Raw genomic sequence first — 17,146 nt, 5'->3', positions numbered from 1 at the left:
GCGATCGTGCATTGTCTCCGCACATGGAGACACTATCTTTTGGGATCACAATTTTTTGTGCGCACTGACAATGTTGCGACAAGCTACTTCCAAACTCAGAAGAAGCTGAGTCCAAGGCAAGCGCATTGGCAGGATTTCTTGGCAGAATTCGATATGGCCCTCGAGTATAAACCAGGCAAGATCAATGTTGTGGCCGACGCCTTGAGTCAAAAGGCGAAACTTGCAGCTTTGCTCACCTGGGATGACAGTGTGAGCCAACCGATGAGCGATCTTCTTGAACAAGTGCGCGAAGCTTCAAAAAGTGACCCAATAGCTCAACAATTGATCACATTGGTGAAGGAAGGAAAGACGCGGAGATTCTGGCTAGAGGATGGTTTGCTCCGCGTTGTGGGCGATCGTCTATATATTCCGCGACAAGATACCTTGAGGACGCGCTTGATGCACGAGTGCCATGATACTACTTGGGCGGGTCACCCAGGACAACAGAGGACCTTGGCATTGTTGGAATGTGCATTCTACTGGCCGCAGATATGTGATGACGTAGATGCCTATGTGCAGACTTGCTTGATTTGCCAACAAGACAAGCCCATCAATCAGAGACCCGGTGGACTACTGGAGCTCCTACTTGTGCCTAGTCGCTCGTGGGAGTGCATAACCATGGATTTCATTGTAAGCTTGCCGAAAGCACAAGGTTGCAGTTCGATTTATGTGGTTGTGGATAGGTTCTCAAAGTATGCTATCTTCGTGCCTGCCCCTGCCACCTGCTCAGCCACGGATACTGCAAAGTTATTCGTGCGGAACGTAATTAAGCATTGGGGAATTCCAGAGAGCATCGTCAATGAACGAGATGCACGCTTCACTGGCAAGTTTTGGCGAGAAGTGTTTCGCTTAATGGGGACAAACTTGCATTTCAGCACAAGTTTTCACCCCCAAACTGACGGACAGACAGAGAGAATAAATGGCATGCTGGAGGAATACCTGTGGCACTTTGTCAGTGTCAACCAAAGGGATTGGGTTGATTTACTTGATGCGGCTCAATTCTGCTACAACCTTCAAAAGAGCGAGTCATCCGGCCATAGTCCATTTGAAGTCGCAACTGGACAACAGTCGCAGACTCCGCACTCCCTTGCTGCGCAAGGACGTGGAAAAGCACCTTATGCATACCAGTTTGTCAGGAACTGGCAAGATCAGACAGAGTTGGCGAAGGCATATCTAAACAAGGCAACCAAGCGCATGAAGAAATGGGCAGATGAGAAGCGTCGCCCAGCAGAATTTCGAGTTGGAGACAAAGTGTTGGCCAAGCTCTTTCCTGACCGCACAGCTATCTTTCGGGGCTACCACCGAGGCCTTATTCGCAAGTATGATGGTCCCTTCACCATTATCAAACGTGTGGGAAACTTGGCGTACCGGTTGGACTTTCCAGCAAACTTTCAAGTGCACCCGGTATTCCATATATGCAACCTGAAGCCATTCCACGAAGATGAAGGAGATCCTCAACGGAGCATGCCTCAACGTGCCCCGATCCCACAGCGAGCTCCTTCAACAGTTAGTGTACCAGGCAGAGATCCAGATATCATCCTCAACCATTCCAACAACTATCTAGGGGAAGTCAAAAAATACTTAGTGCAGTGGAAGGGATTGCCAGAATGTGAAGCCACCTGGGAGAAAGCCAGCAGGATGTTTCAGCATCGACAGCTTGTAGAAGGCTACCATGAACAATTGGCGTCGAGGACAGCGCCAACTTAGGCGGGGGAGCGTGTTCCGGACCGCCATGTTTTTCACCTTTTTGCTCTGATGTATATACCTCTTTGGCACTCTAGAGTGCCCCACAAGGCCTTACGGCCTAAGTACTCAGTGTATTCGGACCCTCTCTCCCCCTCTTGATGTACTTTGCTTTCAAGTATCTATAAAGAAGCTTTTTGCATCCTTGTCCCTTTGCTCTCTTTGTGTTTGGGCATACGCGTACTCTTGCTTCTGCTCGTGTGCGTGTGTTGTGTGTTCTTGTGCGCTCAAAAGGCCTGCCTTCGGTGTTTGTGATTGCCCGAAGCTGCGTCACGGGGGCCTTCGCTTCTAAGCCCGTGACAGTTTGGGTCCCCAAACCAATGTCCCAAATATCCGCCCATAGCCGTGTGAAACCAGTTTTAGTTTAGTGCATGTTCATTCTCTTAGTTTTCGGCATTATTTAAGACGTGAATGCTAATTGCATTCATTTTTTGCGTTTGGAAATGTTTTCGTGGACCCATTCTCCTTTTAGGCTACGTCAAAGAGTGAATTGCCTGGCCTTAATGATAACAGATCCCTCACAAGGCATATCCACTCGGTAAGCATGGTGGGTGATCGATTGGAGCGTAGTTGTATTTCCCAACCGTATTGAGGGTCCCAAAACAAAGAAATGGGATCTTTGCCCCGGGCCACCCAATAGATGGCGGGATATAGATCGTTCAAACATGTCTCTTCGCACTAGGCATCCTTCCAAAATCGAGTATTGTTCTGGTTGCCAAATGTAAATTGCTCTAACGAATTTGGGGATGAGTTTCACCAACCCCTTTCATATTTCAAATTCATTAGTCCATTTAGAACCCCCACTCCACTCCCATGGCCAGCCATAAACCATATAACGCCCACCAACGGATTATGAAGGGTGAGAGTCACCCAAAGCGAGCTTTGTTCTATCTTTCAACTTCACTAATATCCAACTCACCCTCCTCCTTGGAACAGGTACGATCTTCCAGGAAACCTAATGCATCTTTTTTTTCCCAATTTTCTGGACCAAATAAAGATTTGAAAGACTATTGATTTGTTTTCCCGTCTTGTTTGAGATATAGAATATTTGCATAAAATGTAGCTAGGGAGGGCATCATCTGCCTCGCAATGACGAGGTTGAACCGGACCCAAGAGTTCAATCTATAGACCATATATATTTTATCTTCAACATCTTTCCAAAAATGATCTGGCCTTGTATATGGGCAGACCAATGTATTTAAGTGAGAGGCTTCCGATTTGACAACGAATTATTCTAATATCTCGACTTGTTCGCAATTTCAAGTATCCATCCATTTGAAAATTATGGTCCTTTTTTTCTTTAAAAAAAAAAACATTGTGGTTCACAGGTCCTTTGTTAAGATACTGACAAAGTACAAAAGCAAGCCATATGTACACAAAACGGGGATAAATACCAAGAGTTCGTGAATTCTTAGTCGAGGACAGGAATGACTTCCAAATGATGAAAATCCATCATTGCCTCTTGACTTTATTCTGTGACAAAAATGTCAGAATACCCTATGCCAATGATGATCCACGCATATATCATATATTCCAATCAATGCTATTTCATGCCACTGACTGACTAACTCACGTAAATTTTGGCAGCAGTGTCCCAACAGCAACAACATAGAAGTAAAGACAGAGAGAGAGAGAGAGAGAGCATCAAACCCAGCTATGGCCAGGCAAGGACAAATCTTCCATCCTGAATGAGAACTCACCTGCAGTATCTTTGCTTAGTCTGGCTCCCTTTTCATCTGCTACCTGCGCATCGGAGCGTCCAGGTGAGGTCGCAACCTTGGGTGGAGACATCGACTGTGATGGTGGTGGTGATGATGGTGTCCGTGGTGGTGGTGGTTTGGCCGCTACCCCCGCTTTCGTGGTGGATGCTCGATCCCAGAGGAAGAGATGGATAAGGATCGGCTTGAGAGCATGCCGGTGCAATGAAAGTTTCTGGCTGAGAGAGACTGTATCAAAGCACCGAATTGCACCGGAAGAGGAAACCATCCATGGAAGAACTTTCTCATTGGAGATCCTTGAAACTATGAGGAGCTTTGATGCTTCTGCTGCAGATTTATACAGGGCGCTAAGGCCCGATCTCTGTGATGCTGACTGGTGGTCACCATCACCATCAGTTACTGAAGATATGTAGATGAAACCCTGATGCAAAAAGTGCACAAATATTGAGCAATCTGAAGGTATCAAAATCTGCTCTAGGTAAAACACACCAAAGTGAGCAAACCATGCCATGTATTGTTTCATGGGCATTTTCTAATAGAAAAAGCAACATATTTACAAAATCTTCACCTGCTTTCAACAGCATAAAAAACAATATTTTGTCAAAACTAAAGTTTGCACTTGCAGTTGCCTTCACACGCGCACCCATTGTCCAACTGCAAGTGTCGCGACTATGAAGACATGCTTAGGAGATTTTAAAAACCAAACATCTCATGAGTATATGATGAAACTACTGACAAATGAAAAGACGCGATAGAATGTCCTATTTGCATTTTGGAGACCTCTCAAGCTTGAGCATGTACAATGGGCCATACTTTGCATTTCTAGATGCCAAGCATCTTCATCCAAATTCTTAGCACATGAGTGGAATGTCTGATACTTTAAAGTGAAAGTTTGTGTATCAATTCCTTATGTCCCATGTGGAGTACGAAGCATCAGCAAGAGATTTTCAAAGCAGCCATTTGGGTGAGAAAATCAGTCGCTTTCCTTTAAAAGGTTGGTTAGCAATTTGCAGTAGCAATGACATTCTCTAGTTGAGATAAGAAAGCAACCAAACATCAATTAAACTTTCATCATCATATGTTAGCTGTAATTAGGTATAGATCTGGCACATTACTTGAGCTTTATCCCTTTATTGCTCTTTTCATGAAGATATCAGTATCTGTCATTTTAGTTCCATGTGGCTGTCTTAAACATATAAATGACACAGAATCCATTAGTCATGTCTTTTCTTACACTGATGGTAAGAACACACTGAATAAATGTGCTCCACTGAAATATTCTCCTCAATTTTAGCATATTCACCTTTCTGTCCTTCATATCATATGGTATTCACTGAGTGATTTATATACTAATAGAATTTTACTTGTATCTTATGTACTGACAAAGATCATATATATATATATATATATATATATATATATATATTGTGGAGTCTTAAGCCCAGCAACTGTCGTTTCTATTAGTATATAAATCACAGGTGGACCTGCCAGAAAAGAGGAGGTAGATATCACAGGGGAAACAGCTGGTACATCTTCCTGATATCCAAGGCTAGTGTAACTACTGCTAGACTGTCATATGAAGATCTTCATAGAAGCAAACATGTGGAAAAATGCGACAACGTCCTTTGATTCCTCTCCCATGTTTTTGTAACAAAGAAAAAAATGAATTGAAGTAAGTTGCACATTCAGAAAACAATGAACTCTGCTTCATGCTAACTGAAGGAGGTAATCTGTCCTACAATCCGCTGGTAAAACCACCCATAATATTACGCACACAGAAGAATGAAGAAGGCACAGTGGCAGAAAAGGTATTTGGGTATTTCTCATCTTCCCTTACTCATCATAGAATACTTTATCATATACTATAATGCCGTCGAGAAAGGGAAGACATTAGCAGAATGATCACTATTGAACTTTTCACTGCTATAACGAAAAAGTGAAAAAAGCCTTCATAAGTTCTCACAAAACATATATATATATATATATATATATATATATATATATATATATATATAGATATAGATATATAGATATATATATATATATGAGAACTAATTTCAAATCGCTATTTTCATGAATTTTTGTCATTTTCTCTTGAATCTAGCTGTACGGATGTGATCTATTGGATTTATAAGAACCCGCTCTTGAATCATCCGATTTCGTTGCATAAACTTGATTTTTTTAAGGTTTTAAAATAAATGGCTCATAATCTTCATAAATATTCAAGCATTTAAAAATCACATTTTTTTTCATCTAAAATACATGATCCAACTGTTGATTCCTAGAAAATTCACCATGTCAAGCACATCCACATGGTTGGATTTGCAAAAAAAGTGTTGAAATGCCTATATTTCTAGTTCTCATATTTCAGTTTTCATATTCTAGTTACTCTCTCTCTCTCTCTCTCTCTCTCTCTCTCTCTCTCTCTCTCTATATATATATATATATATATATATATATATATATATGTTTGTGTGTGTGTGTGTGCTTCTATGGTGGTACTATACCACCATAACTTAGGGTGGCACTCCCTTGATTTACATAGATCTAAGCTCTAAATGCAAAATCTAACCTGTGGATCATGTTTAACATGTTATATTTACTATTTTTATGTGTTAAAGATTATTGAAATATCGTATTTTATACCATTATACACCACATATTTTCATGAATTGTGAGCCGCTCATTTTCAATGTCTCAAAAATATAACCATACGATGTATTAGACATGATAAAACCTTCTAACATAGTAAATAAATCATGCTACACGCCTTGGCTATTAAATTTACTATTTGATGGTCAGATTCACACAAATAAGAATGTGTATCACCTTATATATATATATATATATATATATATATATATATATATAGGGTAACTGAAATATGTTTACCAACCAAATATGTTTACTTGTATAACCAAAGATTTTCATAAGTTTTTTTTTTTTTTTAAATTTTAGCGTACATATGATCTAAAGAGACTCTTGGATCATCCAATTATGATGTATAAGAAGGATCTTTTAAGGGTTGAAAATCAATGGCTTAGAATTTTCATAAATATACAAGCATAAACAATCTCATTTCTTGATCTGATTACGATGATCCAACAATTAATGACTTGCAAATGGACCATGTTGAATGCATCTGCGGGGTTAGATTTGCAAAAAAAAAAACTAGGAAAATCACTAGAATATAAGAACTGGATATATGAGAACTCGTGTGAACCTCGATTTTCATGGATTTTGTTTTCTTTTCTCTTGAATCTAACCATACAAGTGATCTACATACTTGGTTTTATAAGAACCTGCTCTTGAACCATCTGATTTTGATGCATAAACGAGATTTTTTTAAGACTTTAAAATCAAGGGCTCATAATCTTCATAAATATTTAAACATTCAAAAATCATATTTTTCCCATCAAAAATACATGATCCAATGTTTGATTCCTAGCAAATTCGTCGTGCCAAGCACTTCCACATGGTTGGATTTGCAAAAATAATATTGGAAATGCCCATATTTTTAGTTCTCATATTTTAATTCTCATATTTGAGTTCTCATATTCTAGTGTATATATAAATAAGCTAGCGAATGGGGCGGAGCCAGGAATCTAAACTAGGTTAGGCACAAATGCTCAGTGAATAGGAGAGAAAAAAATACAAAGAATCTAAAACCTAATTAAATATTTATGCTATAAAAGAGAAACCTAAATCTTAACAAACATCATTTATATATAATAATAATAATAATAATAATAATAAAACCCTAAAATTCTAAGTTTATAATTAAAATCAAGCATGTGGAATCAAGTTCAATGTTGATTGAAAGGAAAAATACATAAATACCTAAATGCTAATTAAAAAATAAAAAACCAAAACCTAATGAAATATTCATGGTTCATGTTATTTAAAAAATAAAAACCAAATCAAAAACCTAAATCCTAAACAAATATCATTCGCATATATATGCTAATTGAAAAAAAACTAAATTTCTAAGTTTCTATTTAAAATTAAGCATGCAGAATCATGCTTAATGTTGATTAAAAATAAAAACACAAAAATACCTAATTAAATATTCATCTCATTTAAAAAACCAAAATTAAACACTTAAATGCTAATTGAAAAAAGCAAAAAAAACCTAAAACCTAGTTAAATATTCATGTTATTTAAAAAAACTAAATATAAAACCTAAATCCTAACAAACATCATTTATATATATAATAATTAAAAAACCCTTAAAATTCTCAATTTATAACTAAAAGCAAGCATGTGGAATCAAGTTTAAGGTTGATTGACATGAAAAAATACAAATATACCTAAATGCTAATTGAAAAAAGAAATACAAAAAAACATAAAACCTAATAAAATATTCATGGTTGCTATTTAAAAAATAAAAACTAAATCAAAAGCCTAAATCCTAAACAAACATCATATATATATATATATATATATATATATATATATATATATATATATATATATATATATATATATATATATATATATATATATATATATATATATATATATATATATATATATGTTAACTGAAAAGAAAAACCTACAAGTTTAAGTTTCTAACTAGAATCAAGTATGCAGAATCATCAATCATATTTAATGTTGATTGAAAATAAGAACACAGAAACAAATGTTAAAAACAAAATAAAAAACCTAATTGCTAATTGAAAGATAATAATTAAAATGCCTAAAAAATCCTAAAATCCTAAACCCTAAAAAAAAGCACAAGAAAAAGATGGAACGCACATTGCCCTGTACCCGTTGGAGAGCTTGCCGAACATTGGACTTAGACTACACGCTTGGGAGAGAAGGATATATATATATATATATATATATATATATATATATATATATATATAGAGAGAGAGAGAGAGAGAGAGAGAGTCCACCACCTTGAAGGACTGCACCGCTATGTCTGCTCTTTTAAAAGCCTCCGGACAGGAGGGAGATATTCGTCCGATGGCCGTAGAGTTTGATGCACAAGGGTTGAGAAAGAGAGAGAATACGATGAGGAGGTGAGGCAATTCGTGACCCATGGTGGGTTGGGCCCAGGTGGTGTCCCTGACCTGGGCCTCTCTTTAGAGTTTCGGGTCAGGAAGGGAACTACCCACTCTGACCGGATACCCCCTAAGAGGGTTTCCGAGGTCAGGGTGGGCACATCTCCCTTGTAGCTCTGTGCATAACCCCTTTTTTTGGTTTTTTCTCGCATCTAACAGCATAGATGTGATCAACATGTTTTGTTTAGTGGGAACCGGCTTTTGGATAGCCAGAATCTGGCCTGTAAGCAGGTTTTTTCAGCGATCAAAAAATCAAAGGCTACGAAGGTATTGGTTTTTTTTCTCATAAAAACTTGTTTTTTCATCAAAAAACATGATCAAGAGTCTATTTCTACTAAATCGAGCATGTTTGTACCATATATATAATGAAGACAAAACAAGCGGAGGGGAAGAACATGATCAAGATGATCAGGATCCCTGGAGATGAAAGCAAGCATCAAAATCCGTACCACTCAAAGAGTTGCAAGTAAGGCAATTCGTATGGTACGTAAGAATTCTGAGCGTAAGATGAGAAAATATTTGATCAACCAATTGAATGCTGAAACAGATCAGCCAACAAAGTCCCCGTAGAGTTACCTTCGGTGGAAGTTGTAAGAACCTAAATGCTTCTAATGATAGTACACAAAATGAAAAGGATATGCTATTTCACGCTTTCAGAAGAAATTCTTAGGCATTAAGATATCCCATGCCATTTGGCGAGAGTGGAACTGATCTAGACTTTTCATGTATGAAGTTTCTCATTCTTCAGCCATCTGTGAGCGCATCCTCGTGGACATCTACTATATGGCTGGTGTAAAGTGGGGCTTCCAGGATATTCACTGGTTACACCCTTTGTTTTCTTGCTTTCCTGACTTTGCCTCCTCTATGTCGACTGCTCTTTTTTTTTTTGTGGTAATGCAAGTAATGTTTTCCGTCTTCTCAGAAAAACATATCCCATTTCAAAGTTTTGCAACAAAGAAAGACCCAAGCTAAAAGGAAATTGCCTACGAGTCTCTTAATGGCGAATCCTTTTATTGTTGAATTGTTTCCTTCAAGAAAAGTTTTGTCGTTGGATTTCTCTAATCAGCATATAATTTAACAAGTGATCAGCCATCTGATAGAAAGAAAATTTACCATGCATCTTTCGTCCCTCATCATAATGAAATGCGTTATGAAAAACCAAATTAAGAATTAAGATAGGCGCATGTACCTCCTCAGTGCGACTGATTGAAAAGCCCAGCCTTGTGTCTCCCTGCCTGAGCTCGACCTCGATCGGGAACTCACCAGCGACCGGTGCGTACCACAGTCGAACAGATCTCACCACACCAATGTCTACACCATGGTAGTCTTCAAATCCGTAAAGCCCTGCATTGGCGATGCTAGAGAGCTCGGACAGTGTTCCGGCGGTCACGGATGAAGAGGCACTCTCTCCTGATATCTGCCAACACACAAAGGCACCTTGAGTTTGAAATATTACCTACCATAGCATCAAAGGGTAGAGCCTTTCCTAGAGGGTAAGTCTTGAGGGCAGATCAGGTGCAATCACATTGCACACTTTGAGTGTGAGGATGCACCAGACCACCGCTAGGGGTGGACAGTGCCCACCCTGACCAATGAAAAAAGGATCAGCCACCCTGATCTTTTATGTGCCCCTTCCCACACGACTCTCTCTCATCTATCTCTCTCACCCAAAGATCTCTTCAATAAAGGGTTTGATATGGCTGGTAAATCAAGCTTGGCTTGTTAAGGCTACACTTTTGCCCTTTGTAAGCCAATCATGAGCTGGCTCGTCTTTTAAAAAAAATGGTTTTTACCTGTTTTTTAAATCTTGATAATATATAAAATATATATATATATAATACATATAAATATATGTTGAAATTTTAATCCATGTACAAAACATATATAATGTGAATTTTTTGCATTTAATATATTAGACCTATACGAGTCAAGCCAATTGAGCTTGCCGTGTTCGTGGTCGGCTCATTTACCTAAATGAGGTAGCTAATAACTTGGCTGGCTGAGCTCAATTTCTGAGTTGAGTCGAGCCGAGCCAAATGGCTAGCTGTTCATCTCGTTTCCCAGCCCATCCTAGTTCAGATTCCTGACTCCGCCCCCTGATCATAAGTCAAGTTGATTCGGATGTGAGGGCCCAAACAGATCTGAGGGGCTGTTCGGATGTGAGGGAGATAAAGGGATCGCTTAACTGCCCGCTTATATGCCATCAACTAATCACATGACAGCAGTGCATGGGTCCCACAGCAATAGAAGGCAGGCCCCGTTCAAAATATAGTGTGATTGTGTGCCTCACATAAGGGAGAGCAGATCAAGTGAACCGTCAAATCATTTTAAGAAAGTGATTTGACATCTTCACCGTCCATTGTTTCATCCCACAAAGACCTTATGGTCCTTTGTGTGCATTGTGGACGGTGAGGATGCTAAATCACTTGATCGGATCTCCACATAAGGGATCCGAAGGGTTCTAAAATCGTTTGGATACCCACTCATAACAAACGTCCTCTGTGTCGGTGAAGACTTCACCAAGTCTTTGCCCATATTGACTTGCCTTGTCAATTAATCGGGGTCACGGTCACCGAGGACTCCAAATTTGAATTATAATTATAGCTGATAGTTCCCGTGAGGTTGAGACTATCATACAAAAGAGAGGATGAATCTCATTGGCACGGCTAAATAAATATCAGAAAATAAGCGGTGAGAGACCGATTCACATTTGCAAACGAGAGAATGTGAGTCGTTTTCACATTTACGTGAGAATCAGAATCACAAGGGCCCTTGCAATTCTGATTCACGTGACTCCAAATAAAATTTAATTTAGAGTTGCACATGGCCCAGCAAACCAAACGTACCCTAAGACAGAACCTATCAATCCAGTGTGTAGGTCACCGATTGGCCATCGGGCTTTATTACTTTGGGAGCCCGAGTCTATTACTAGTTTGCTATGTCCGGTCACTGGATCATGCCTCGGTTCAGATTGGGTGAACCAGGTGGTCACCATGTTTACCCACATCCTTCAAATGACTTGCCCAGTTAATTTAGAATGCAAGCCCCAATGGGGGTTGGCGTAGTGGGGTGGGAACTTGGCTGCTAGATGGTTAGTCAAGGTTTGATTCTTAAGGGCCTCGCCCCTCTACGGAAGCTAGCTAACGGGCAGCATAGGCCCCGGGTTCAGGGATCCTAGCCTTAGAGTTTTACGATGTCGAAATGATGACCGTAGTTATGGCAGGCTTAGCCAGCACAACCAGGTCGTGTCCGGTGGGGTTTAAAAAGGTTATAAATAAAAAAAAAAAAGTCCATTTAGAAACAGCAGCTTGGTTGTCACGGGCTTAGGCCGGTGACATTGGTGTCCCAAGCTTTTAATGATTTTTTCTGAGAAGGCACCAAGTTTGCTGACTTTTGTGACTGCAGCTCCCAAGTCGAGCTCCGCACGTCAAAGCCTTGAATGACACCAATAAAACAAGTGTGTGTGGCCCTGCTAGGGCCTACCCTAAATAAGTCCAGTTGGACGGTGTTTGGAATAATAAGGCCCTTTAGACGACGAGTTTGTCTAGTAGTATCATACTTTGGAAGGCTAGGCTGCAGTTTGGATCAGGTATTCGACTTCTTTAATGCTTGGGAATCTAAGCAGCTGTCGCCACTATGGGATTGAGAATCATGGGTATCCAAAGTGCATGAAAATTGAAAATGAAATACATAGAAAGCAATATAAAGTGTCAGGCAAAAGCAAATAAAAATTGACATAAACACAAGCATAAAATCATATAAATAAACATGTAAACTTATTGAAAATTTGTTATTTTTTAATATAAAAAATATAGCAAGAAAGCAAGTGGAAAGTGACAAGAAGCAAGTGAAAATGTAAAGTGAACGGGAACTATTTCAGAAATGAGTTTGAAGTGGGCTTCTCTCTAAAGGGAATCTAGTGTTCCATATTTTGAAAATGGTTTCCCAATACTTTCCCTCCGTGTTCGAAGAAGCAAGGAGTTTCCTGCTTCAGAAGCGTGCTTCCTCATATAGCAAAAAGCCTCTGGTAACTATAGTCATATTCTTACCTTAGTTAGTAGAGGCTCAGTCTGTACGTTCATGAAGACGATTGGTACACCCGAGGCCTGAGCCGCAACAAGCCAGGCGTTGGCCCTAGAGAGGGTGTCATCAAGATCGTTGTACTGGGACGATGTAGATTCCGCTGCACAGGGGAGGACGAGCAGAGAGAGGAAGCAGCTGGAGTTGGAAATGGGCAGGTAGTCCCTCATCATCTTCTCCCACGGGTAAGAGACGTACCCGTCCTTTAGCTGAGCCCTGCATAGTGCATTCACCACTCTTGCGTTTTTTGTACCTGGATGGGTTTCAGTCAGAAACAGCAGACTGGGTGAGAGAGAGAGAGAGAGAGCTGCCAGTATGGAAGCAAACTATGTCACAAAGATACGAGGACACGAGGACACATGACACGGGTTCAAATCATAAGTTGGAAACTTCCGGGAAAATAGGATGCGAAGACACAACATTTTTTAAATTTTTAATCAATAAAAAACTTTTCCTTGAAATTTTATAGTAAAAAATAATTTTATTAAATAATAAATAAAAATATTAAGATATTATTTTAAAATATTAAATAATGGTCTCCCATCTTGGTGTGCCCGCATGTACACTGGTGTCACCGAGGACACGCAACCAAAATGGCATGTCCCTGCAACATGAAAGCAAAGTCACAGATTTAATTAGCAGGTTTCTCAGTAAAAAAATATTTTCATGAAAATCATGAAGTAAAAATGTAAAAAAATATAAAGAAAATATAAGAAAAAAATAGATAGCGTTAATACAGCAAGATTTTGAATATAATTAATATTTTGAAAATATGTATTTTTTAGTAACTTCAGTAAATATTGCAATAAAATAGACACGACTAGTCTAAACATTCCTCGTCATAAAGAAAAAAGACAATGTCTAAACATGGTCGAGATCCAACTTAAATGATCTCGCACGGCATCCTCTCGTTAATATTGAAATAGAGCCCTGGCCAATAGTTTTCAACCTGAGCTCGAGCCCATTTCTATTATCCCTTCAAAAATTAAACGGGGCCCGCCCACCTGTAAGCTTAGTGTGTCCCACCTCCCACGTCTCCAAGCAAAGCGGTGAGAGACCGGAGACATGTTGGTCGCCGCTCATCTCGAGATTTTTATCATGTATTGCAGAGAGTCGGTTCAGTCGGTTCCCGCACATGTACGCTATGGTGGAGCCACCACCCGTTCCAGTCGAGTCAGCATCTGGTGCCATCACATGGCACACTTTGAGTGTGCCTCTGTACCTGTCTGCCCTTCATCTTTGTCTGACAGTCTGTCAGCTGTGGGTCGAAAACAGACGGAGGGCAGCAAGCACACTCAAAGTGTACCATGTGATGGCACCTAATCCTGGCTCATTCCAGTCCCTATCTCGCTTCATTGCAGTGGCAGGCCCACCAATTTCTCCTTTACCGCATGCGTGGTGGGCCTAGGACCCCACGACGAGTAAATAAAGTATTTAAGGAAGCACGACTACCAGGCCCAATATTTTCAAACGAATTCGTGTCAGGACCCCTAGTTCGAGATGAACAAAGATCCCGATATTCGCCGTTGAAAATGAGGGGAAATTTGTGTATGGAAAAAAGAAAACCTTCAAACCCATCCATTCATGTTTTAGGCAATGCGGTAAATCTTGGTATAAGACCATTATTGCGAAGGAAAATCTCCTCATAAATTAAAACTTTTTGGTTTTCTTTGAGAAAGTCTTCCAAAATACAGTCGAATATAAAAATATTAAAAAGCTAGAATAATAATATGAAGGAAAATATAAAAGGTGGTTTTCGTTCGAATAAAGTACGTGAAATTTGATTGGCATAAAAAATAATATGAATCATTTTATAATGGGATTGACTTTTTTCCTGATATGGTCAAGCAGGGGATAACTCTGGTGCGATATGAGGTCGAGACGAGACGGATGGATACGATAGTTTGACCTAACAATCCAGTTATCTCATTCAACCTCGATATGGAATTATGGAATTCAGTTGACATGTGGAAAATGAAGTTTTCCTTCAAACGTGCCATTGAAAACAAAAAATTCCCATCTTTGAATACATCGTTGATATGCAGAAGGTAACATTTTCCCCTTTGGAGCAACCAAGCGCGTCATTGCAGCCATATGTGAGTATATATGACTGGGAAATTGCACCACCAATTTTATAAAAATCGATGGCATTTCCCTCATTCACACTCAAACAAACAACTTACAAAAGTTAGAGATAATAATAAGAGCAAAAAAAAAGGCACTGGATTCACGGTGTTAGGCCAATGTCATGCAAACCAAAACGCGGCACGGACGACCAATTGAAGAACCGTAAAGATGAATCTATATTAAAATATTAGGAAGAAATTTTAAAACAACGAAGACGAAATAAATGAAAAGAGAAAACAGGTGGGGGAATGCTAGGGTTGTAAAGAGTTCTTGGATCGAATATTTTACCGAGTCTGAATCTTTTCAGTTGGATTCGGCAGAATAACGTGCATCCGTTTAATAACGGGGTTTGAGTCTATGTTTAAATTTTACATCCAAATTCTAATCTAACGATATCCAAATTGTGTAAAAGTTATATTCGATTAGCTTCTTAAGCAAGTCAAATCTGGATTCCTAGTTAACTTTTCTTCATCCAAAAATGTATCATTAGGCGATACCCATTTTGGAACCGAATCCAAGCTGCTTAGATCCGTAATGAAAGAAAGGGAAGGGAAGGCTTGCCTTGGAGCTCGAAGCACTCGCTCTCAGTGCGGTCGACGAAGCCGACGGCGTAGTTGGGGTCGTCAACGGACCGAAGGATGTACTGCTTGCGGCCGCCGACGTCGCTGGGGACGATGCACGCCTGCTGCTCCACGAATTCGTCCTTGCCCTTCCGGACGCGGACGGTGACGGACGTCTCGTTCCGCTTGTAGGACGCGCGCAGCAGCTTCTGCACCGCGGTGCGCCCGCCCTTGAACGGCGACCGCGCGCACGCCGACCCCCCGATCAGCAGCTCTTCCACGATGTCCCCCGTCTGCAGCATCTCCCCGTTCCATTCGTCCCCCTTCGTGCTCCCTTTCAAGCACTCGATCGCCAGCACGTGCGGGCTCTCTGCGCCCGCCCTGTCCGTCGTCATACTCCCCTTCGGTGAGTCTACCCCGGTGGACCCTCCCGCATCGGAGACTCTGGATTTCCAGAACGAACTCGTCTCTGTGGCCTCGAGAAACTCCCTCAACGGTTTCCCTCTCGCCTTCGCTATCTCCAAGAGCCGATTTCAACTCTGTCGCTTGATGATGATGATGATGATGCAATCGGAGCTCTCTTCTAGCGGCCTTCTCTGTAATTCGAGACGAATTTGCTTCATCAGCGATTGTATTGATGCCGAAGCCCTCTCCTGTATATCAAACGACATCGACTAGCCACAGAACTGTTACTGGATCTAATCCTCCATGAATAATTAAGAAATTTCTCGTGTTTTTACCAATTTTAGGTTGAAAAAAGAACGGAGTTGCAGCAATTATACCTAGTAATAGGCAGGAGCTCTAATGCTATTGATCATAATAACAAGAAATCGATGTACATTGATATGTGCGAATTCTATAACAAAAATGAAACAAATTCAAACAGTTTTTTCTTCTGCATAACAATTTTCGTTACGCATCGCCTAATTTACTTGAATTTTCCCCTCCGATTCAGCAGATTTTTTGTCTGGATTAAGACCGGAAAATCATAAATTTTCACGATTCTAGTTCGGCAAAATCTAGAGCGATCGAAGCCTTAGAAGACCGGAATTTTGCAATCCTTTTCAAAATTTTAGAGAAAACGGAGGGTTTATTGCTAATCTTCTCCATAAGTATATCGATTTGTGATATTTTCAAAACTTCTCTTTGATTTTCGAGATAAAAAATTCGAACCCCTGAAGTTGAGTTGTGAACGAAATGAGATTTTTAAAGAAAAATAAATAATTTTTTTATTTTTACTCGAAGAAACCACCCCAGGATCATAGAGCTAATCGCGCTGGCTCCGCCTGCTTACATACAGGCGCTGTCCTGGCAGCTTAAAACTCCGAGGGCTTACTCCTCGCTCCGGAGAGTCACCACGATCCACGAAGAAAAAAAAAATTAAAACGAAAAAGAATGAAATTACCTCGATGAAGGCAGAAGGGATCCGCTAGAAGCTTGCAGTGGAAGGGAATGAGAGAAAGAGGAGAGGGAAGGGTTATTTGTTTCTGCGGACGGTGGAAACGGTTGACCTGAGGAAGAGGGCGGGCGGGAGCGGGGAATTTATAGGATGGCGGGTTGACGCCGTTAAGGGAGGTGACGCCGGGCTGGTGGGAACCGGGACGGGACGCCCAACGTGGCGACGGCAGGTGACGTCTCCGTTTACGGTCTACACCAATCATGAAGAAGCTCGCACCTACACTTCGATAACGAAAATGAAATAAAGAAAAGCCGTCCAATAAATGGAACTGATTAGTGATAATGACGAGGGTATCCCTAACTCTTTAGCTCGCACCTACACTTCGATTCGGCTTAAAACGGGTCGGATTCG

General features: G+C 40.3%; 1 protein-coding gene across 4 annotated transcripts; it reads right to left on the bottom strand.

The window, feature by feature from the left end:
• Nucleotides 1-3,182: 3,182 nt before the first annotated feature.
• On the bottom strand, nucleotides 3,183-16,937 carry LOC149830351 (uncharacterized). Of its 4 annotated transcripts, none has more exons than XM_090016464.1 (5): nucleotides 16,742-16,937; nucleotides 15,338-16,010; nucleotides 12,619-12,902; nucleotides 9,759-9,986; nucleotides 3,183-3,921 (listed from the first exon to the last, which is right to left on the bottom strand). In XM_090016464.1, the coding sequence occupies exons 2-5, from the start codon at nucleotides 15,729-15,731 to the stop codon at nucleotides 3,427-3,429; spliced, it is 1,401 nt and encodes a 466-aa protein (XP_089872590.1). In that variant the 5' UTR covers nucleotides 15,732-16,010; nucleotides 16,742-16,937; the 3' UTR covers nucleotides 3,183-3,426. The 4 variants fall into 4 exon arrangements, with proteins under 4 accessions (XP_089872590.1, XP_089872589.1, XP_089872588.1 ...); XM_090016463.1 differs by having other exon boundaries at nucleotides 15,338-15,989; XM_090016462.1 differs by having other exon boundaries at nucleotides 15,338-15,932.
• Between the last annotated feature and the right edge of the window lie 209 nt (nucleotides 16,938-17,146).

This window comes from Nuphar pumila, chromosome 8 (assembly GCF_984573655.1).
Source record: "Nuphar pumila chromosome 8, dmNupPumi1.hap1.1, whole genome shotgun sequence".
Taxonomy (NCBI): Eukaryota; Viridiplantae; Streptophyta; class Magnoliopsida; order Nymphaeales; family Nymphaeaceae; genus Nuphar; species Nuphar pumila.
The sequence above is the reverse complement of the archived record's forward strand: the minus strand, read 5'-3'. Positions and strand labels throughout refer to the sequence as shown.